Source organism: Oncorhynchus nerka, linkage group LG2 (genome assembly GCF_034236695.1).
Source record: "Oncorhynchus nerka isolate Pitt River linkage group LG2, Oner_Uvic_2.0, whole genome shotgun sequence".
In the NCBI taxonomy this organism is placed as follows: domain Eukaryota; kingdom Metazoa; phylum Chordata; class Actinopteri; order Salmoniformes; family Salmonidae; genus Oncorhynchus; species Oncorhynchus nerka.
In genome coordinates this window covers 102,228,396-102,245,465 of record NC_088397.1, presented here as the reverse complement: position 1 = coordinate 102,245,465, position 17,070 = coordinate 102,228,396, and the positions used below count along the sequence as shown (strand labels likewise).

At 43.0% G+C, this 17,070-nt stretch overlaps 2 protein-coding genes across 3 annotated transcripts in view; one reads left to right on the top strand and one right to left on the bottom strand.

Moving 5' to 3' along the window:
* Nucleotides 1-11,335: 11,335 nt before the first annotated feature.
* On the bottom strand, nucleotides 11,336-14,484 carry mkrn2os.1 (MKRN2 opposite strand, tandem duplicate 1). The gene is made up of 5 exons (XM_029650900.2): nucleotides 14,402-14,484; nucleotides 14,009-14,263; nucleotides 13,818-13,864; nucleotides 13,549-13,720; nucleotides 11,336-12,165 (listed from the first exon to the last, which is right to left on the bottom strand). Exons 2-5 carry the CDS (start codon nucleotides 14,233-14,235, stop codon nucleotides 11,958-11,960), a joined length of 654 nt encoding a protein of 217 aa, XP_029506760.1. The 5' UTR covers nucleotides 14,236-14,263; nucleotides 14,402-14,484; the 3' UTR covers nucleotides 11,336-11,957.
* Nucleotide 14,485: 1 nt separating this feature from the next.
* The window catches only part of LOC115121761 (E3 ubiquitin-protein ligase makorin-2-like), a 35,054-nt gene continuing 32,469 nt past the window's right edge, over nucleotides 14,486-17,070 (top strand). For both annotated transcript variants that reach the window (XM_029650898.2, XM_029650897.2), the window contains exons 1-3: nucleotides 14,486-14,598; nucleotides 15,114-15,242; nucleotides 15,745-15,938. In XM_029650898.2, coding sequence (XP_029506758.1) covers nucleotides 14,573-14,598; nucleotides 15,114-15,242; nucleotides 15,745-15,938 — 349 coding nt within the window. In that variant the 5' untranslated portion in view covers nucleotides 14,486-14,572. The remainder of the gene's footprint in view (nucleotides 14,599-15,113; nucleotides 15,243-15,744; nucleotides 15,939-17,070) is intronic.

The window sequence follows — 17,070 nt, the reverse complement described above, 5'->3', positions numbered from 1 at the left end:
CAGTCCTATGCTGTCTAGGTAGTTCACTGTAAAGGGTTAGGGTCAGTCCTATACTATCTAGGTAGTTCACTGTAAAGGGTCAGTCCTATACTGTCTAGGTAGTTCACTGTAAAGGGTCAGTCCTATACTCTCTAGGTAGTTCACTGTAAAGGGTCAGTCCTATGCTGTCTAGGTAGTTCACTGTAAAGGGTTAGGGTCAGTCCTATACTGTCTAGGTAGTTCACTGTAAAGGGTCAGTCCTATACTCTCTAGGTAGTTCACTGTAAAGGGTCAGTCCTATACTGTCTAGGTAGTTCACTGTAAAGGGTTATAGTCAGTCCTATACTGTCTAGGTAGTTCACTGTAAAGGGTCAGTCCTATACTGTCTAGGTAGTTCACTGTAAAGGGTCAGTCCTATACTGTCTAGGTAGTTCACTGTAAAGGGTCAGTCCTATACTGTCTAGGTAGTTCACTGTAAAGGGTTAGGGTCAGTCCTATACTGTCTAGGTAGTTCACTGTAAAGGGTCAGTCCTATACTATCTAGGTAGTTCACTGTAAAGGGTCAGTCCTATGCTGTCTAGGTAGTTCACTGTAAAGGGTTAGGGTCAGTCCTATACTATCTAGGTAGTTCACTGTAAAGGGTCAGTCCTATACTGTCTAGGTAGTTCACTGTAAAGGGTCAGTCCTATACTGTCTAGGTAGTTCACTGTAAAGGGTCAGTCCTATACTGTCTAGGTAGTTCACTGTAAAGGGTCAGTCCTATACTGTCTAGGTAGTTCACTGTAAAGGGTTAGGGTCAGTCCTATACTGTCTAGGTAGTTCACTGTAAAGGGTCAGTCCTATACTATCTAGGTAGTTCACTGTAAAGGGTCAGTCCTATGCTGTCTAGGTAGTTCACTGTAAAGGGTTAGGGTCAGTCCTATACTATCTAGGTAGTTCACTGTAAAGGGTCAGTCCTATACTGTCTAGGTAGTTCACTGTAAAGGGTCAGTCCTATACTCTATAGGTAGTTCACTGTAAAGGGTCAGTCCTATGCTGTCTAGGTAGTTCACTGTAAAGGGTTAGGGTCAGTCCTATACTGTCTAGGTAGTTCACTGTAAAGGGTCAGTCCTATACTCTCTAGGTAGTTCACTGTAAAGGGTCAGTCCTATACTGTCTAGGTAGTTCACTGTAAAGGGTTATAGTCAGTCCTATACTGTCTAGGTAGTTCACTGTAAAGGGTTAGGGTCAGTCCTATACTGTCTAGGTAGTTCACTGTAAAGGGTTAGGGTCAGTCCTATACTGTCTAGGTAGTTCACTGTAAAGGGTCAGTCCTATACTGTCTAGGTAGGTCACTGTAAAGGGTCAGTCCTATGCTGTCTAGGTAGTTCACTGTAAAGGGTTAAGGTCAGTCTTATACTGTCTAGGTAGTTCACTGTAAAGGGTCAGTCCTATACTGTCTAGGTAGTTCACTGTAAAGGGTTATAGTCAGTCCTATACTGTCTAGGTAGTTCACTGTAAAGGGTCAGTCCTATACTGTCTAGGTAGTTCACTGTAAAGGGTTAGGGTCAGTCCTATACTGTCTAGGTAGTTCACTGTAAAGGGTCAGTCCTATACTATCTAGGTAGTTCACTGTAAAGGGTCAGTCCTATACTATCTAGGTAGTTCACTGTAAAGGGTCAGTCCTATGCTGTCTAGGTAGTTCACTGTAAAGGGTTAGGGTCAGTCCTATACTGTCTAGGTAGTTCACTGTAAAGGGTCAGTCCTATACTCTCTAGGTAGTTCACTGTAAAGGGTTATAGTCAGTCCTATACTGTCTAGGTAGTTCACTGTAAAGGGTCAGTCCTATACTGTCTAGGTAGTTCACTGTAAAGGGTTAGGGTCAGTCCTATACTGTCTAGGTAGTTCACTGTAAAGGGTTAGGGTCAGTCCTATACTGTCTAGGTAGTTCACTGTAAAGGGTCAGTCCTATACTGTCTAGGTAGTTCACTGTAAAGGGTCAGTCCTATACTATCTAGGTAGTTCACTGTAAAGGGTCAGTCCTATACTGTCTAGGTAGTTCACTGTAAAGGGTTAGGGTCAGTCCTATACTGTCTAGGTAGTTCACTGTAAAGGGTCAGTCCTATACTATCTAGGTAGTTCACTGTAAAGGGTCAGTCCTATGCTGTCTAGGTAGTTCACTGTAAAGGGTTAGGGTCAGTCCTATACTATCTAGGTAGTTCACTGTAAAGGGTCAGTCCTATACTGTCTAGGTAGTTCACTGTAAAGGGTCAGTCCTATGCTGTCTAGGTAGTTCACTGTAAAGGGTTAGGGTCAGTCCTATACTCTCTAGGTAGTTCACTGTAAAGGGTCAGTCCTATACTGTCTAGGTAGTTCACTGTAAAGGGTTATAGTCAGTCCTATACTGTCTAGGTAGTTCACTGTAAAGGGTCAGTCCTATACTGTCTAGGTAGTTCACTGTAAAGGGTCAGTCCTATACTGTCTAGGTAGTTCACTGTAAAGGGTCAGTCCTATACTGTCTAGGTAGTTCACTGTAAAGGGTTAAGGTCAGTCTTATACTGTCTAGGTAGTTCACTGTAAAGGGTCAGTCCTATACTATCTAGGTAGTTCACTGTAAAGGGTCAGTCCTATACTGTCTAGGTAGTTCACTGTAAAGGGTTAGGGTCAGTCCTATACTGTCTAGGTAGTTCACTGTAAAGGGTCAGTCCTATACTGTCTAGGTAGTTCACTGTAAAGGGTCAGTCCTATACTCTCTAGGTAGTTCACTGAAAAGGGTCAGTCCTATGCTGTCTAGGTAGTTCACTGTAAAGGGTCAGTCCTATACTCTCTAGGTAGTTCACTGTAAAGGGTCAGTCCTATACTGTCTAGGTAGTTCACTGTAAAGGGTTAGGTCAGTCCTATACTGTCTAGGTAGTTCACTGTAAAGGGTCAGTCCTATACTATCTAGGTAGTTCACTGTAAAGGGTCAGTCCTATGCTATCTAGGTAGTTCACTGTAAAGGGTCAGTCCTATGCTGTCTAGGTAGTTCACTGTAAAGGGTTAGGGTCAGTCCTATACTGTCTAGGTAGTTCACTGTAAAGGGTCAGTCCTATACTGTCTAGGTAGTTCACTGTAAAGGGTTAGGGTCAGTCCTATACTGTCTAGGTAGTTCACTGTAAAGGGTCAGTCCTATACTATCTAGGTAGTTCACTGTAAAGGGTCAGTCCTATACTATCTAGGTAGTTCACTGTAAAGGGTCAGTCCTATGCTGTCTAGGTAGTTCACTGTAAAGGGTTAGGGTCAGTCCTATACTGTCTAGGTAGTTCACTGTAAAGGGTCAGTCCTATACTGTCTAGGTAGTTCACTGTAAAGGGTTATAGTCAGTCCTATACTGTCTAGGTAGTTCACTGTAAAGGGTCAGTCCTATACTGTCTAGGTAGTTCACTGTAAAGGGTCAGTCCTATACTGTCTAGGTAGTTCACTGTAAAGGGTCAGTCCTATACTGTCTAGGTAGTTCACTGTAAAGGGTTAAGGTCAGTCTTATACTGTCTAGGTAGTTCACTGTAAAGGGTCAGTCCTATACTATCTAGGTAGTTCACTGTAAAGGGTCAGTCCTATACTGTCTAGGTAGTTCACTGTAAAGGGTTAGGGTCAGTCCTATACTGTCTAGGTAGTTCACTGTAAAGGGTCAGTCCTATACTGTCTAGGTAGTTCACTGTAAAGGGTCAGTCCTATACTCTAGGTAGTTCACTGAAAAGGGTCAGTCCTATGCTGTCTAGGTAGTTCACTGTAAAGGGTCAGTCCTATACTCTCTAGGTAGTTCACTGTAAAGGGTCAGTCCTATACTGTCTAGGTAGTTCACTGTAAAGGGTTAGGGTCAGTCCTATACTGTCTAGGTAGTTCACTGTAAAGGGTCAGTCCTATACTATCTAGGTAGTTCACTGTAAAGGGTCAGTCCTATGCTATCTAGGTAGTTCACTGTAAAGGGTCAGTCCTATGCTGTCTAGGTAGTTCACTGTAAAGGGTTAGGGTCAGTCCTATACTGTCTAGGTAGTTCACTGTAAAGGGTCAGTCCTATACTGTCTAGGTAGTTCACTGTAAAGGGTTAGGGTCAGTCCTATACTGTCTAGGTAGTTCACTGTAAAGGGTCAGTCCTATACTATCTAGGTAGTTCACTGTAAAGGGTCAGTCCTATACTATCTAGGTAGTTCACTGTAAAGGGTCAGTCCTATGCTGTCTAGGTAGTTCACTGTAAAGGGTTAGGGTCAGTCCTATACTGTCTAGGTAGTTCACTGTAAAGGGTCAGTCCTATACTGTCTAGGTAGTTCACTGTAAAGGGTCAGTCCTATACTGTCTAGGTAGTTCACTGTAAAGGGTCAGTCCTATACTATCTAGGTAGTTCACTGTAAAGGGTCAGTCCTATACTGTCTAGGTAGTTCACTGTAAAGGGTTAGGGTCAGTCCTATACTGTCTAGGTAGTTCACTGTAAAGGGTCAGTCCTATACTATCTAGGTAGTTCACTGTAAAGGGTCAGTCCTATGCTGTTTAGGTAGTTCACTGTAAAGGGTTAGGGTCAGTCCTATACTGTCTAGGTAGTTCACTGTAAAGGGTCAGTCCTATACTGTCTAGGTAGTTCACTGTAAAGGGTTAGGGTCAGTCCTATACTGTCTAGGTAGTTCACTGTAAAGGGTCAGTCCTATACTATCTAGGTAGTTCACTGTAAAGGGTCAGTCCTATGCTATCTAGGTAGTTCACTGTAAAGGGTCAGTCCTATGCTGTCTAGGTAGTTCACTGTAAAGGGTTAGGGTCAGTCCTATACTGTCTAGGTAGTTCACTGTAAAGGGTCAGTCCTATACTGTCTAGGTAGTTCACTGTAAAGGGTTAGGGTCAGTCCTATACTGTCTAGGTAGTTCACTGTAAAGGGTCAGTCCTATACTATCTAGGTAGTTCACTGTAAAGGGTCAGTCCTATACTATCTAGGTAGTTCACTGTAAAGGGTCAGTCCTATGCTGTCTAGGTAGTTCACTGTAAAGGGTTAGGGTCAGTCCTATACTGTCTAGGTAGTTCACTGTAAAGGGTCAGTCCTATACTGTCTAGGTAGTTCACTGTAAAGGGTTATAGTCAGTCCTATACTGTCTAGGTAGTTCACTGTAAAGGGTCAGTCCTATACTGTCTAGGTAGTTCACTGTAAAGGGTCAGTCCTATACTGTCTAGGTAGTTCACTGTAAAGGGTCAGTCCTATACTGTCTAGGTAGTTCACTGTAAAGGGTTAAGGTCAGTCTTATACTGTCTAGGTAGTTCACTGTAAAGGGTCAGTCCTATACTATCTAGGTAGTTCACTGTAAAGGGTCAGTCCTATACTGTCTAGGTAGTTCACTGTAAAGGGTTAGGGTCAGTCCTATACTGTCTAGGTAGTTCACTGTAAAGGGTCAGTCCTATACTGTCTAGGTAGTTCACTGTAAAGGGTCAGTCCTATACTCTCTAGGTAGTTCACTGAAAAGGGTCAGTCCTATGCTGTCTAGGTAGTTCACTGTAAAGGGTCAGTCCTATACTCTCTAGGTAGTTCACTGTAAAGGGTCAGTCCTATACTGTCTAGGTAGTTCACTGTAAAGGGTTAGGGTCAGTCCTATACTGTCTAGGTAGTTCACTGTAAAGGGTCAGTCCTATACTATCTAGGTAGTTCACTGTAAAGGGTCAGTCCTATGCTATCTAGGTAGTTCACTGTAAAGGGTCAGTCCTATGCTGTCTAGGTAGTTCACTGTAAAGGGTTAGGGTCAGTCCTATACTGTCTAGGTAGTTCACTGTAAAGGGTCAGTCCTATACTGTCTAGGTAGTTCACTGTAAAGGGTTAGGGTCAGTCCTATACTGTCTAGGTAGTTCACTGTAAAGGGTCAGTCCTATACTATCTAGGTAGTTCACTGTAAAGGGTCAGTCCTATACTATCTAGGTAGTTCACTGTAAAGGGTCAGTCCTATGCTGTCTAGGTAGTTCACTGTAAAGGGTTAGGGTCAGTCCTATACTGTCTAGGTAGTTCACTGTAAAGGGTCAGTCCTATACTATCTAGGTAGTTCACTGTAAAGGGTCAGTCCTATGCTGTTTAGGTAGTTCACTGTAAAGGGTCAGTCCTATACTCTCTAGGTAGTTCACTGTAAAGGGTCAGTCCTATACTATCTAGGTAGTTCACTGTAAAGGGTCAGTCCTATGCTGTCTAGGTAGTTCACTGTAAAGGGTTAGGGTCAGTCCTATACTGTCTAGGTAGTTCACTGTAAAGGGTCAGTCCTATACTCTCTAGGTAGTTCACTGTAAAGGGTTATAGTCAGTCCTATACTGTCTAGGTAGTTCACTGTAAAGGGTCAGTCCTATACTGTCTAGGTAGTTCACTGTAAAGGGTTAGGGTCAGTCCTATACTGTCTAGGTAGTTCACTGTAAAGGGTTAGGGTCAGTCCTATACTGTCTAGGTAGTTCACTGTAAAGGGTCAGTCCTATACTGTCTAGGTAGTTCACTGTAAAGGGTCAGTCCTATACTGTCTAGGTAGTTCACTGTAAAGGGTCAGTCCTATACTATCTAGGTAGTTCACTGTAAAGGGTCAGTCCTATACTGTCTAGGTAGTTCACTGTAAAGGGTTAGGGTCAGTCCTATACTGTCTAGGTAGTTCACTGTAAAGGGTCAGTCCTATACTATCTAGGTAGTTCACTGTAAAGGGTCAGTCCTATGCTGTCTAGGTAGTTCACTGTAAAGGGTTAGGGTCAGTCCTATACTATCTAGGTAGTTCACTGTAAAGGGTCAGTCCTATACTGTCTAGGTAGTTCACTGTAAAGGGTCAGTCCTATACTCTCTAGGTAGTTCACTGTAAAGGGTCAGTCCTATGCTGTCTAGGTAGTTCACTGTAAAGGGTTAGGGTCAGTCCTATACTGTCTAGGTAGTTCACTGTAAAGGGTCAGTCCTATACTCTCTAGGTAGTTCACTGTAAAGGGTCAGTCCTATACTGTCTAGGTAGTTCACTGTAAAGGGTTATAGTCAGTCCTATACTGTCTAGGTAGTTCACTGTAAAGGGTCAGTCCTATACTGTCTAGGTAGTTCACTGTAAAGGGTCAGTCCTATACTGTCTAGGTAGTTCACTGTAAAGGGTCAGTCCTATACTGTCTAGGTAGTTCACTGTAAAGGGTTAGGGTCAGTCCTATACTGTCTAGGTAGTTCACTGTAAAGGGTCAGTCCTATACTATCTAGGTAGTTCACTGTAAAGGGTCAGTCCTATGCTGTCTAGGTAGTTCACTGTAAAGGGTTAGGGTCAGTCCTATACTATCTAGGTAGTTCACTGTAAAGGGTCAGTCCTATACTGTCTAGGTAGTTCACTGTAAAGGGTCAGTCCTATACTGTCTAGGTAGTTCACTGTAAAGGGTCAGTCCTATACTGTCTAGGTAGTTCACTGTAAAGGGTCAGTCCTATACTGTCTAGGTAGTTCACTGTAAAGGGTTAGGGTCAGTCCTATACTGTCTAGGTAGTTCACTGTAAAGGGTCAGTCCTATACTATCTAGGTAGTTCACTGTAAAGGGTCAGTCCTATGCTGTCTAGGTAGTTCACTGTAAAGGGTTAGGGTCAGTCCTATACTATCTAGGTAGTTCACTGTAAAGGGTCAGTCCTATACTGTCTAGGTAGTTCACTGTAAAGGGTCAGTCCTATACTCTATAGGTAGTTCACTGTAAAGGGTCAGTCCTATGCTGTCTAGGTAGTTCACTGTAAAGGGTTAGGGTCAGTCCTATACTGTCTAGGTAGTTCACTGTAAAGGGTCAGTCCTATACTCTCTAGGTAGTTCACTGTAAAGGGTCAGTCCTATACTGTCTAGGTAGTTCACTGTAAAGGGTTATAGTCAGTCCTATACTGTCTAGGTAGTTCACTGTAAAGGGTTAGGGTCAGTCCTATACTGTCTAGGTAGTTCACTGTAAAGGGTTAGGGTCAGTCCTATACTGTCTAGGTAGTTCACTGTAAAGGGTCAGTCCTATACTGTCTAGGTAGGTCACTGTAAAGGGTCAGTCCTATGCTGTCTAGGTAGTTCACTGTAAAGGGTCAGTCCTATGCTGTCTAGGTAGTTCACTGTAAAGGGTTAAGGTCAGTCTTATACTGTCTAGGTAGTTCACTGTAAAGGGTCAGTCCTATACTGTCTAGGTAGTTCACTGTAAAGGGTCAGTCCTATACTGTCTAGGTAGTTCACTGTAAAGGGTCAGTCCTATACTCTCTAGGTAGTTCACTGTAAAGGGTTAAGGTCAGTCTTATACTGTCTAGGTAGTTCACTGTAAAGGGTCAGTCCTATACTGTCTAGGTAGTTCACTGTAAAGGGTTATAGTCAGTCCTATACTGTCTAGGTAGTTCACTGTAAAGGGTCAGTCCTATACTGTCTAGGTAGTTCACTGTAAAGGGTTAGGGTCAGTCCTATACTGTCTAGGTAGTTCACTGTAAAGGGTCAGTCCTATACTATCTAGGTAGTTCACTGTAAAGGGTCAGTCCTATACTCTCTAGGTAGTTCACTGTAAAGGGTCAGTCCTATGCTGTCTAGGTAGTTCACTGTAAAGGGTTAGGGTCAGTCCTATACTGTCTAGGTAGTTCACTGTAAAGGGTCAGTCCTATACTCTCTAGGTAGTTCACTGTAAAGGGTCAGTCCTATACTGTCTAGGTAGTTCACTGTAAAGGGTTATAGTCAGTCCTATACTAGGTAGTTCACTGTAAAGGGTTAGGTAGTTCACTGTAAAGGGTTAGGGTCAGTCCTATACTGTCTAGGTAGTTCACTGTAAAGGGTCAGTCCTATACTGTCTAGGTAGGTCACTGTAAAGGGTCAGTCCTATGCTGTCTAGGTAGTTCACTGTAAAGGGTCAGTCCTATGCTGTCTAGGTAGTTCACTGTAAAGGGTTAAGGTCAGTCTTATACTGTCTAGGTAGTTCACTGTAAAGGGTCAGTCCTATACTGTCTAGGTAGTTCACTGTAAAGGGTCAGTCCTATACTCTCTAGGTAGTTCACTGTAAAGGGTTAAGGTCAGTCTTATACTGTCTAGGTAGTTCACTGTAAAGGGTCAGTCCTATACTGTCTAGGTAGTTCACTGTAAAGGGTTATAGTCAGTCCTATACTGTCTAGGTAGTTCACTGTAAAGGGTCAGTCCTATACTGTCTAGGTAGTTCACTGTAAAGGGTTAGGGTCAGTCCTATACTGTCTAGGTAGTTCACTGTAAAGGGTCAGTCCTATACTATCTAGGTAGTTCACTGTAAAGGGTCAGTCCTATACTCTCTAGGTAGTTCACTGTAAAGGGTCAGTCCTATGCTGTCTAGGTAGTTCACTGTAAAGGGTTAGGGTCAGTCCTATACTGTCTAGGTAGTTCACTGTAAAGGGTTAGGGTCAGTCCTATACTGTCTAGGTAGTTCACTGTAAAGGGTCAGTCCTATACTGTCTAGGTAGTTCACTGTAAAGGGTTATAGTCAGTCCTATACTGTCTAGGTAGTTCACTGTAAAGGGTCAGTCCTATACTGTCTAGGTAGTTCACTGTAAAGGGTCAGTCCTATACTCTCTAGGTAGTTCACTGTAAAGGCTCAGTCCTATACTGTCTAGGTAGTTCACTGTAAAGGGTTAGGGTCAGTCCTATACTGTCTAGGTAGTTCACTGTAAAGGGTTAGGGTCAGTCCTATACTGTCTAGGTAGTTCATTGTAAAGGGTCAGTCCTATACTGTCTAGGTAGTTCACTGTAAAGGGTCAGTCCTATACTGTCTAGGTAGTTCACTGTAAAGGGTCAGTCCTATACTATCTAGGTAGTTCACTGTAAAGGGTCAGTCCTATACTGTCTAGGTAGTTCACTGTAAAGGGTTAGGGTCAGTCCTATACTGTCTAGGTAGTTCACTGTAAAGGGTCAGTCCTATACTATCTAGGTAGTTCACTGTAAAGGGTCAGTCCTATGCTGTCTAGGTAGTTCACTGTAAAGGGTTAGGGTCAGTCCTATACTGTCTAGGTAGTTCACTGTAAAGGGTCAGTCCTATACTGTCTAGGTAGTTCACTGTAAAGGGTTATAGTCAGTCCTATACTGTCTAGGTAGTTCACTGTAAAGGGTCAGTCCTATACTGTCTAGGTAGTTCACTGTAAAGGGTTAGGGTCAGTCCTATACTGTCTAGGTAGTTCACTGTAAAGGGTTAGGGTCAGTCCTATACTGTCTAGGTAGTTCACTGTAAAGGGTCAGTCCTATACTGTCTAGGTAGGTCACTGTAAAGGGTCAGTCCTATGCTGTCTAGGTAGTTCACTGTAAAGGGTCAGTCCTATGCTGTCTAGGTAGTTCACTGTAAAGGGTCAGTCCTATACTCTCTAGGTAGTTCACTGTAAAGGGTCAGTCCTATGCTGTCTAGGTAGTTCACTGTAAAGGCTCAGTCCTATACTGTCTAGGTAGTTCACTGTAAAGGGTTAAGGTCAGTCTTATACTGTCTAGGTAGTTCACTGTAAAGGGTCGGTCCTATACTGTCTAGGTATGATCGGCTATGGAAAGCGAACTGACATTTCCTCCCTAGGTGCTAACCTGTTGCAACCTCGACAACTACTGTGATTATTATTATTTGTCCATGGTGGTCATTTATGAACATTTGAACATCTTGGCCATGTTCTGTTATAATCTCCACCCGGCACAGCCAGAAGAGGACTGGCCACCCCTCATAGCCTGGTTCCTCTCTAGGTTTATAATCTCCACCTGGCACAGCCAGAAGAGGACTGGCCACCCCTCATAGCCTGGTTCCTCTCTAGGTTTATAATCTCCACCTGGCACAGCCAGAAGAGGACTGGCTACCCCTTATAGCCTGGTTCCTCTCTAGGTTTCTTCCTAGATTCTGGCCTTTCTAGGGAGTTTTTTCCTAGCCACTGTGTTTCTACACCTGCATTGCTTGCTGTTTGGGGTTTTAGGCTGGGTTTCTGTACAGCACTTTGAGATATCAGCTGATGTAAGAAGGGCTATATAAAAAACATTTGATTTGATTTATAGATGGACAGCTATTCCGAGACAGCTCCATAACACTGTGGCTATACTAAATTCTACAGGGACTTCAGGTTACGAAAAAAAAAGGTATGGGAACTGTAAAAATATCTGAACATACGCATACTCAATTACATGTCTGCTTACACACACCTGATCTCGCTCTCTTCTCTCCCTCTCTATTGTCGAGAACTGTTTTATAATTTAATGTTTGTTTTTTATGTATTTGTTTACAGCAAGCAAGGGGACGATATCGGAGGAGGGGCATTGGGGAAAATTAACATACTGTATGGAATACATTCGTACTGTAGTGAAGCCGTCTCCAGAGTAATGCAAGGTCTCTTTCATGATCATGTGAAACGTCAATTGCTATGGAAATGCTGGGATGTGTTTTTCAATTATGTTAAAGGTAATGATTTATTTCACCTTTATTTAACCAGGTAGGCAAGTTGAGAACAAGTTCTCATTTACAATTGCGACCTGGCCAAGATAAAGCAAAGCAGTTCGACACATACAACGACACAGAGTTACACATGGAGTAAAACAAACATACAGTAGAAACAAGTCTATATACGATGTGAGATAAGGGAGGTAAAGGCAAAAAAAGGCCATGGTGGCAAAGTAAATACAATATAGCAAGTAAAACACTGGAATGGTAGATTTGCAGTGGAAGAATGTTATGGTGATACGATATGGATTACAATTATGAATATTAAGGCTATACACACATACTGTAGACACTCAAACATGCAAATTGGCAGTTATTATTTTACTCTTATACAGACTCTCACTATATCATACACATCAACCTACTCAGATTTGCTACACACATCTTCTCAATTTTCTAACATAATGGCGTCGGCTTTTTAAATGTTTTATTAAAAGCATCAGGATTTATCTGTGCTAACCAACAACTAAGCATTAACAATATCATTGAAGTTCAGCTTTATTGTCCAATTGTATACAAAATCCAACAGAAGGTCCTTCAGCTTTATCCCAACCCCCTCTGAAAATTACACTAATACAAGCATCTTATAAATGAGCTACGTAGAAACCATGTTGATGGATCTCTTGGTAGACTGTGATGTATTTGGAGGCAGTCTTAACGTGGGGCAGGACATGTTGCTGTGTGAAGTCATCCCTAGTGACTGACTCTCTGCCCTCTGCTCTCCTCAGCTGGTTCAGGAAGGACAGGGCAAAGCCATAGCAACACGAGCCAAACTCCCTCTCCTCTTCAAACCTGGAGCAAATACAGTGACATGTTGTTTTGGCTCTGTACTCCACTTTGGATTTGAAATGATACACTGACTGACGTTAAAGGGCAGACTGTCAGCTTTCATTTGAGGGTATTTTCATTTGTATTGGATGAACCGTTTCAAAATTACAGCCCTTTTGTACATACAGTAGTGCCCCCATTGTAGGGGCCAAAATGTATTGGGACAAATTAACTTGTGTATTAAAAACGTTTAGTATTTGGTTCTAAATTATGATTAATCCTGAATTAATTGTGAATTATAATGAGTGAGAGGTTAGCATGTCTTGGGGGTATGATATAAAATGCTAACCTCCCCTGTGATTGTAATGGTGAGAGGTTAGCATGTCTTGGGGGTATGATATAAAATGCTAACCTCCCCTGTGATTGTAATGGTGAGAGGTTAGCATGTCTTGGGGGTATGATATAAAATGCTAACCTCCCCTGTTATTGTAATGGTGAGAGGTCAGCATGTCTTGGGGGTATGATATAAAATGCTAACCTCCCCTGTGATTGTAATGGTGAGAGGTTAGTATGTCTTGGGGGTATGATATAAAATGCTAACCTCCCCTGTGATTGTAATGGTGAGAGGTTAGCATGTCTTGGGGGTATGATATAAAATGCTAACCTCCCCTGTGATTGTAATGGTGAGAGGTTAGCATGTCTTGGGGGTATGATATAAAATGCTAACCTCCCCTGTGATTGTAATGGTGAGAGGTTAGCATGTCTTGGGGGTATGATATAAAATGCTAACCTCCCCTGTGATTGTAATGGTGAGAGGTTAGTATGTCTTGGAGGTAAAATATTTGTGCGTCTAACTTATTATTCACGATTGATTATCTGTAATCATGGTAGCATTCACATGAAGAAGTGTAGAAGTGTTTAGAAACATTCAATTCTTATTTACAATTAAAGTGACTCCAAAATGACAATACATGATTTAGCATTAATTTCTTTTGGGCACAATAATCTGAAACACAACCAAAACATATTACTACTTTAATACACAAGTGTCCCAATACTTTTTGTTCCCTAAAATGGGAGGAGGGGGGCAACTATGTACAAAAACCTGCAATTTCTAAACGGTTCAGGGAGGAGAGGGGATTTCTAAACGGTTCACCCGATATGGATAAATACCCTCAAATTATTTGTATCGGTTCAAATCCAAAGAGCTGGAGTACAGAGCCAAAACAAACAAAAGAATTGTCACAGTACCAATACTTTTGGAGATTAGTCTGTCAAACAAAATAATCATGTTGAAGTTTGTTATTATATACTATACAACCCCTTTATATTAAAGGTATTCTTTATGTGGGGTTTATAAAGTGGAAGCACCATCTGATCTTTTAGGTTTCCATTTGTAATATTCACCTGTGTCGTGACCAGGTGGGGAGGAGGGAGAACTGTTCCAGCTCACTGTCCCACAGCGTCCCAGCTAGGCTGCCCCTGCTATTCCCGGGGGCCACCAGCGGCACACTGAGGCACTGCTCCCAGCCCTGTTCCTCTCTCTGGACTCCTGAGGAGGTGTAGCTGTACACCACACCTTGAACACAGACATCAGCTCTAGTTACCTAGTCCAGTCTAACACCCAAACTGGCTGTTTTGATATTCAAACTGCAAGTAAACTATTCTGAAGGCACCTTGTGAGTTAGTAACTCCAACATGCAGCTCCGAGTCCTGCCATTCACTGTGACAAACACCATGACCGGTCCAGTCAGGAAGACACATGAAAGTTGAAAATACAAATTTAAAGTTATTTACCTTTTAACATTCAATGTTGCAAAAAAACATTTGTTGACAATATGGGAATACAGTAAAGATGTGGTTTTACCTAAGAAAAGCAGGTCCCAGTGAGGATCCAATGAGGAAGGCACACCGGACCTTGTGTCCATTACTAAATGGACATGGAACTATAACAGGTGCCTCGAGGAGGCTGAATCTCATCTGCTCCTGACAGATTGGGCATTTTCGCCCGGTGTTCTCGGTTTGGAGCCTATTTTTGTCAAAACTATAGATTTTTCTTCCACAATGGTTAAACTTCAAGACAGTGCAGTCCATTGGAAGGTTCAACCGGGAAATGCATGAGCTAGGGGATTAAAAACACGGGTTTTTTTAAGCGTTAAACGTTGCAAAAAAAAAAAAAAGGAAACAATTACAACGCGTTAAAAAGTCATTTTTAAGAATACCTTTATTTATTCTTAAAGATAATCGTTTTTCAACATACCTGTCGTATGCTCGAGAGACTCATACCTGGCTGCTGACCTGTCATGAACCTTCCCCTCGGAACCTTTCGTTCATCGAATCTGGGGGTTTTATAGGCGGGAGTTTTTGCTTGCACTCAAACGTGACAACGGGAACATCAATACCGTTGCACCAATGTTATTGAGCATAAAAAATGAACACGAAGCAAGTCACCTGCAGGTAGAACTTGTCCCGTGTTTACTGTTTTTATTGTTGCTTGAGTGTGTTTCTTGAGTGTGTGTCTTGCTTCGAGCTGTTTCAGTTATTTGATTTGGCAAATGTTAGCTTCTTAGCTAGCTAAAGTTAGCTGGGATGCCGCTAACGATTCTGATACGAAATATTTGTGAAAAAATGCTGCAGTGTGTTGTGCAAAGTGAACATTTCCATGAATCACGCGATTGGTGCTTTTGCTTGCTAGTTAGCGTTATAAAGTGCAGCTACCGGTAGTTAGCTATGTTAGCTGCTAGTTAGCCAGGCTAGCGTGTATGAATTACACCTACCAGCAAGATGCTGATGATGTCAGACCGTTTCTGTTGCTAACCAGTAGCCTCCAATCACTCCAATGTATGAACCTAATCAGAATCTATCCCCGAACACCAGGCCTCAATACGTAGCTAGCAGTAGATATCATAGCTAACCTCATGATCATAGCTAACCATAAGCAAATTCTATCGGTTTCTTGTGTTGCTATGCAGGTATTTTCTCCATGGAGTCTGCCGAGAGGGGAATAGGTGCATGTTCTCTCATGACCTGACCACCAGTAAACCTTCAACCATCTGTAAGTTCTACCAGAGAGGTGTGTGTGCCTACGGAGACCGCTGCAGGTAAGATCCAACTTACTGACCACACCGATGGGCTGGAATGTAGACTACAAATCAGTTTAATTGTCAAATGGTTTATAAAATAGGCCAACTGTGACATTATTACTTACAGGCACTTCCCAACAACGCAGAGAAAGCAAATAGAAAAGTAATAACACATAATAAATTCCCAAAGAAAAACGTGGCTATATACACGGGGTACGAGGTAATTGAGGTAGATATGTACATATAATTAGGAATAAAATGACTAGGCAACAGCTAGATAATAAACAGTAGCAGCAGCGTAGGTGTTCAAAGTTCATTGGTCGCGTACACAGATTATCATATGTGAAAGCAGGTGCAGTGAAATGCTCATGATGCTTACAATGCAGTAAGTAACTAACAGTACAATACCAATATACAACAGAATCCCCAATCTACAGTCACTGTTTGCATTTTATGCACATAGCCCAACCATTGTGTTCAATATCTGATATTATGATGGAGTGTGACTCTCTCTGTGTAGGTATGATCACATCAAGCCGGCTGGTGGTGGTGGTGGAGGGGGGAGAGGTGTGCCCATGGACCTCCCTAACAGAAACCCCATCACTGCTGGGGCCTTCATTCCCCCTGGTGTTGCTGTCCCGGGACATCCAGGCAACTCTGCACCCCCACCCAGGCACAATGGAGGGAAGAAACCCCTGGTGCTGAGAGATAGAGGTACAGTACTGAACACTGTATGCTGGAAACGCTCGGGTTTGTTATTTTAACTAAAACATCTTTGTTAAACAAATACCAAACTTGTTTTTGCATGGATTCTGCAACGCTGTTAGCTTTTAACATCTAGAACCGCTATTGTCTCGGAATCCCGCTTAACTGACAAGTTAAATTCTGCTTGAAAGAGCCGCTAAGCTCCTAACGTTAGCCATCAAGCTAACGAAGTTAGCCCCAGATGAGTTTTCTAATGAAGCCCTCTTTGTCTGGAGAAGTAAATTAACGGTTCCAGCGCTGTAGGAGCTGTATTTACTACGATCTGGTTTGGGACAAACTGGTTCACTCAGAGGTCCAATACGACAATTGTTTGCTTGCCGAGAATTATAGGCTTGAGGTGGCTTCCTTAATCACGCAGGTCGCCAGCTTACGTAAGAAACTGGGGAAAACGCAGAGTGAAATGTTTACCTTTTCTATGCCGGTGACTGGACGGCGTTTGCGCTTGTTGGATGCATCTCCGCTGGGGTTGCAAAATTCCAGGAATTTTCAATAAATTACATGGTTTTCCCAAAATCCTGTTTGGAGGATTCCAGAAATCAGGAAGGAATAAGCAAGTGTTGCCCGGAGTTCCCACATCTGATAGTGGAGTCAAAGGAGCACGCACAGCCAGAGGAACATGGCAATCAACAATGGTCGCATGTCATGAGCCGTGGAAGCCGAATACAGCGGGGGTTACCTGTGTCTGGAGCCTGATCTTCCTGCACCTTCCACGCTGGGGTTACCTGTGTCTGGAGCCTGATCTTCCTGCACCTTCCACGCTGGGGTTACCTGTGTCTGGAGCCTGATCTTCCTGCACCTTCCACACTGGGGTTACCTGTGTCTGGAGCCTGATCTTCCTGCACCTTCCACGCTGGGGTTACCTGTGTCTGGAGCCTGATCTTCCTGCACCTTCCACGCTGGGGTTACCTGTGTCTGGAGCCTGATCTTCCTGCACCTTCCACGCTGGGGTTACCTGTGTCTGGAGCCTGATCTTCCTGCACCTTCCACGCTGGGGTTACCTGTGTCTGGAGCCTGATCTTCCTGCACCTTCCACGCTGGGGTTACCTGTGTCTGGAGCCTGATCTTCCTGCACCTTCCACGC

Excerpts from the sequence above, each read along its gene's own strand:
- mkrn2os.1 (XM_029650900.2), bottom strand. The coding sequence starts at position 14,235 with ATGGACTGCACTGTCTTGAAGTTTAACCATTGTGGAAGAAAAATCTAT. Across the intron at positions 13,865-14,008 it reads CTGGGACCTGCTTTTCTTAG|TGAATGGCAGGACTCGGAGC; the intron begins GTAAAACCACAT and ends TGTTTGTCACAG. Across the intron at positions 12,166-13,548 it reads CCCACCTGGTCACGACACAG|GTTTGAAGAGGAGAGGGAGT; the intron begins GTGAATATTACA and ends TATTTGCTCCAG.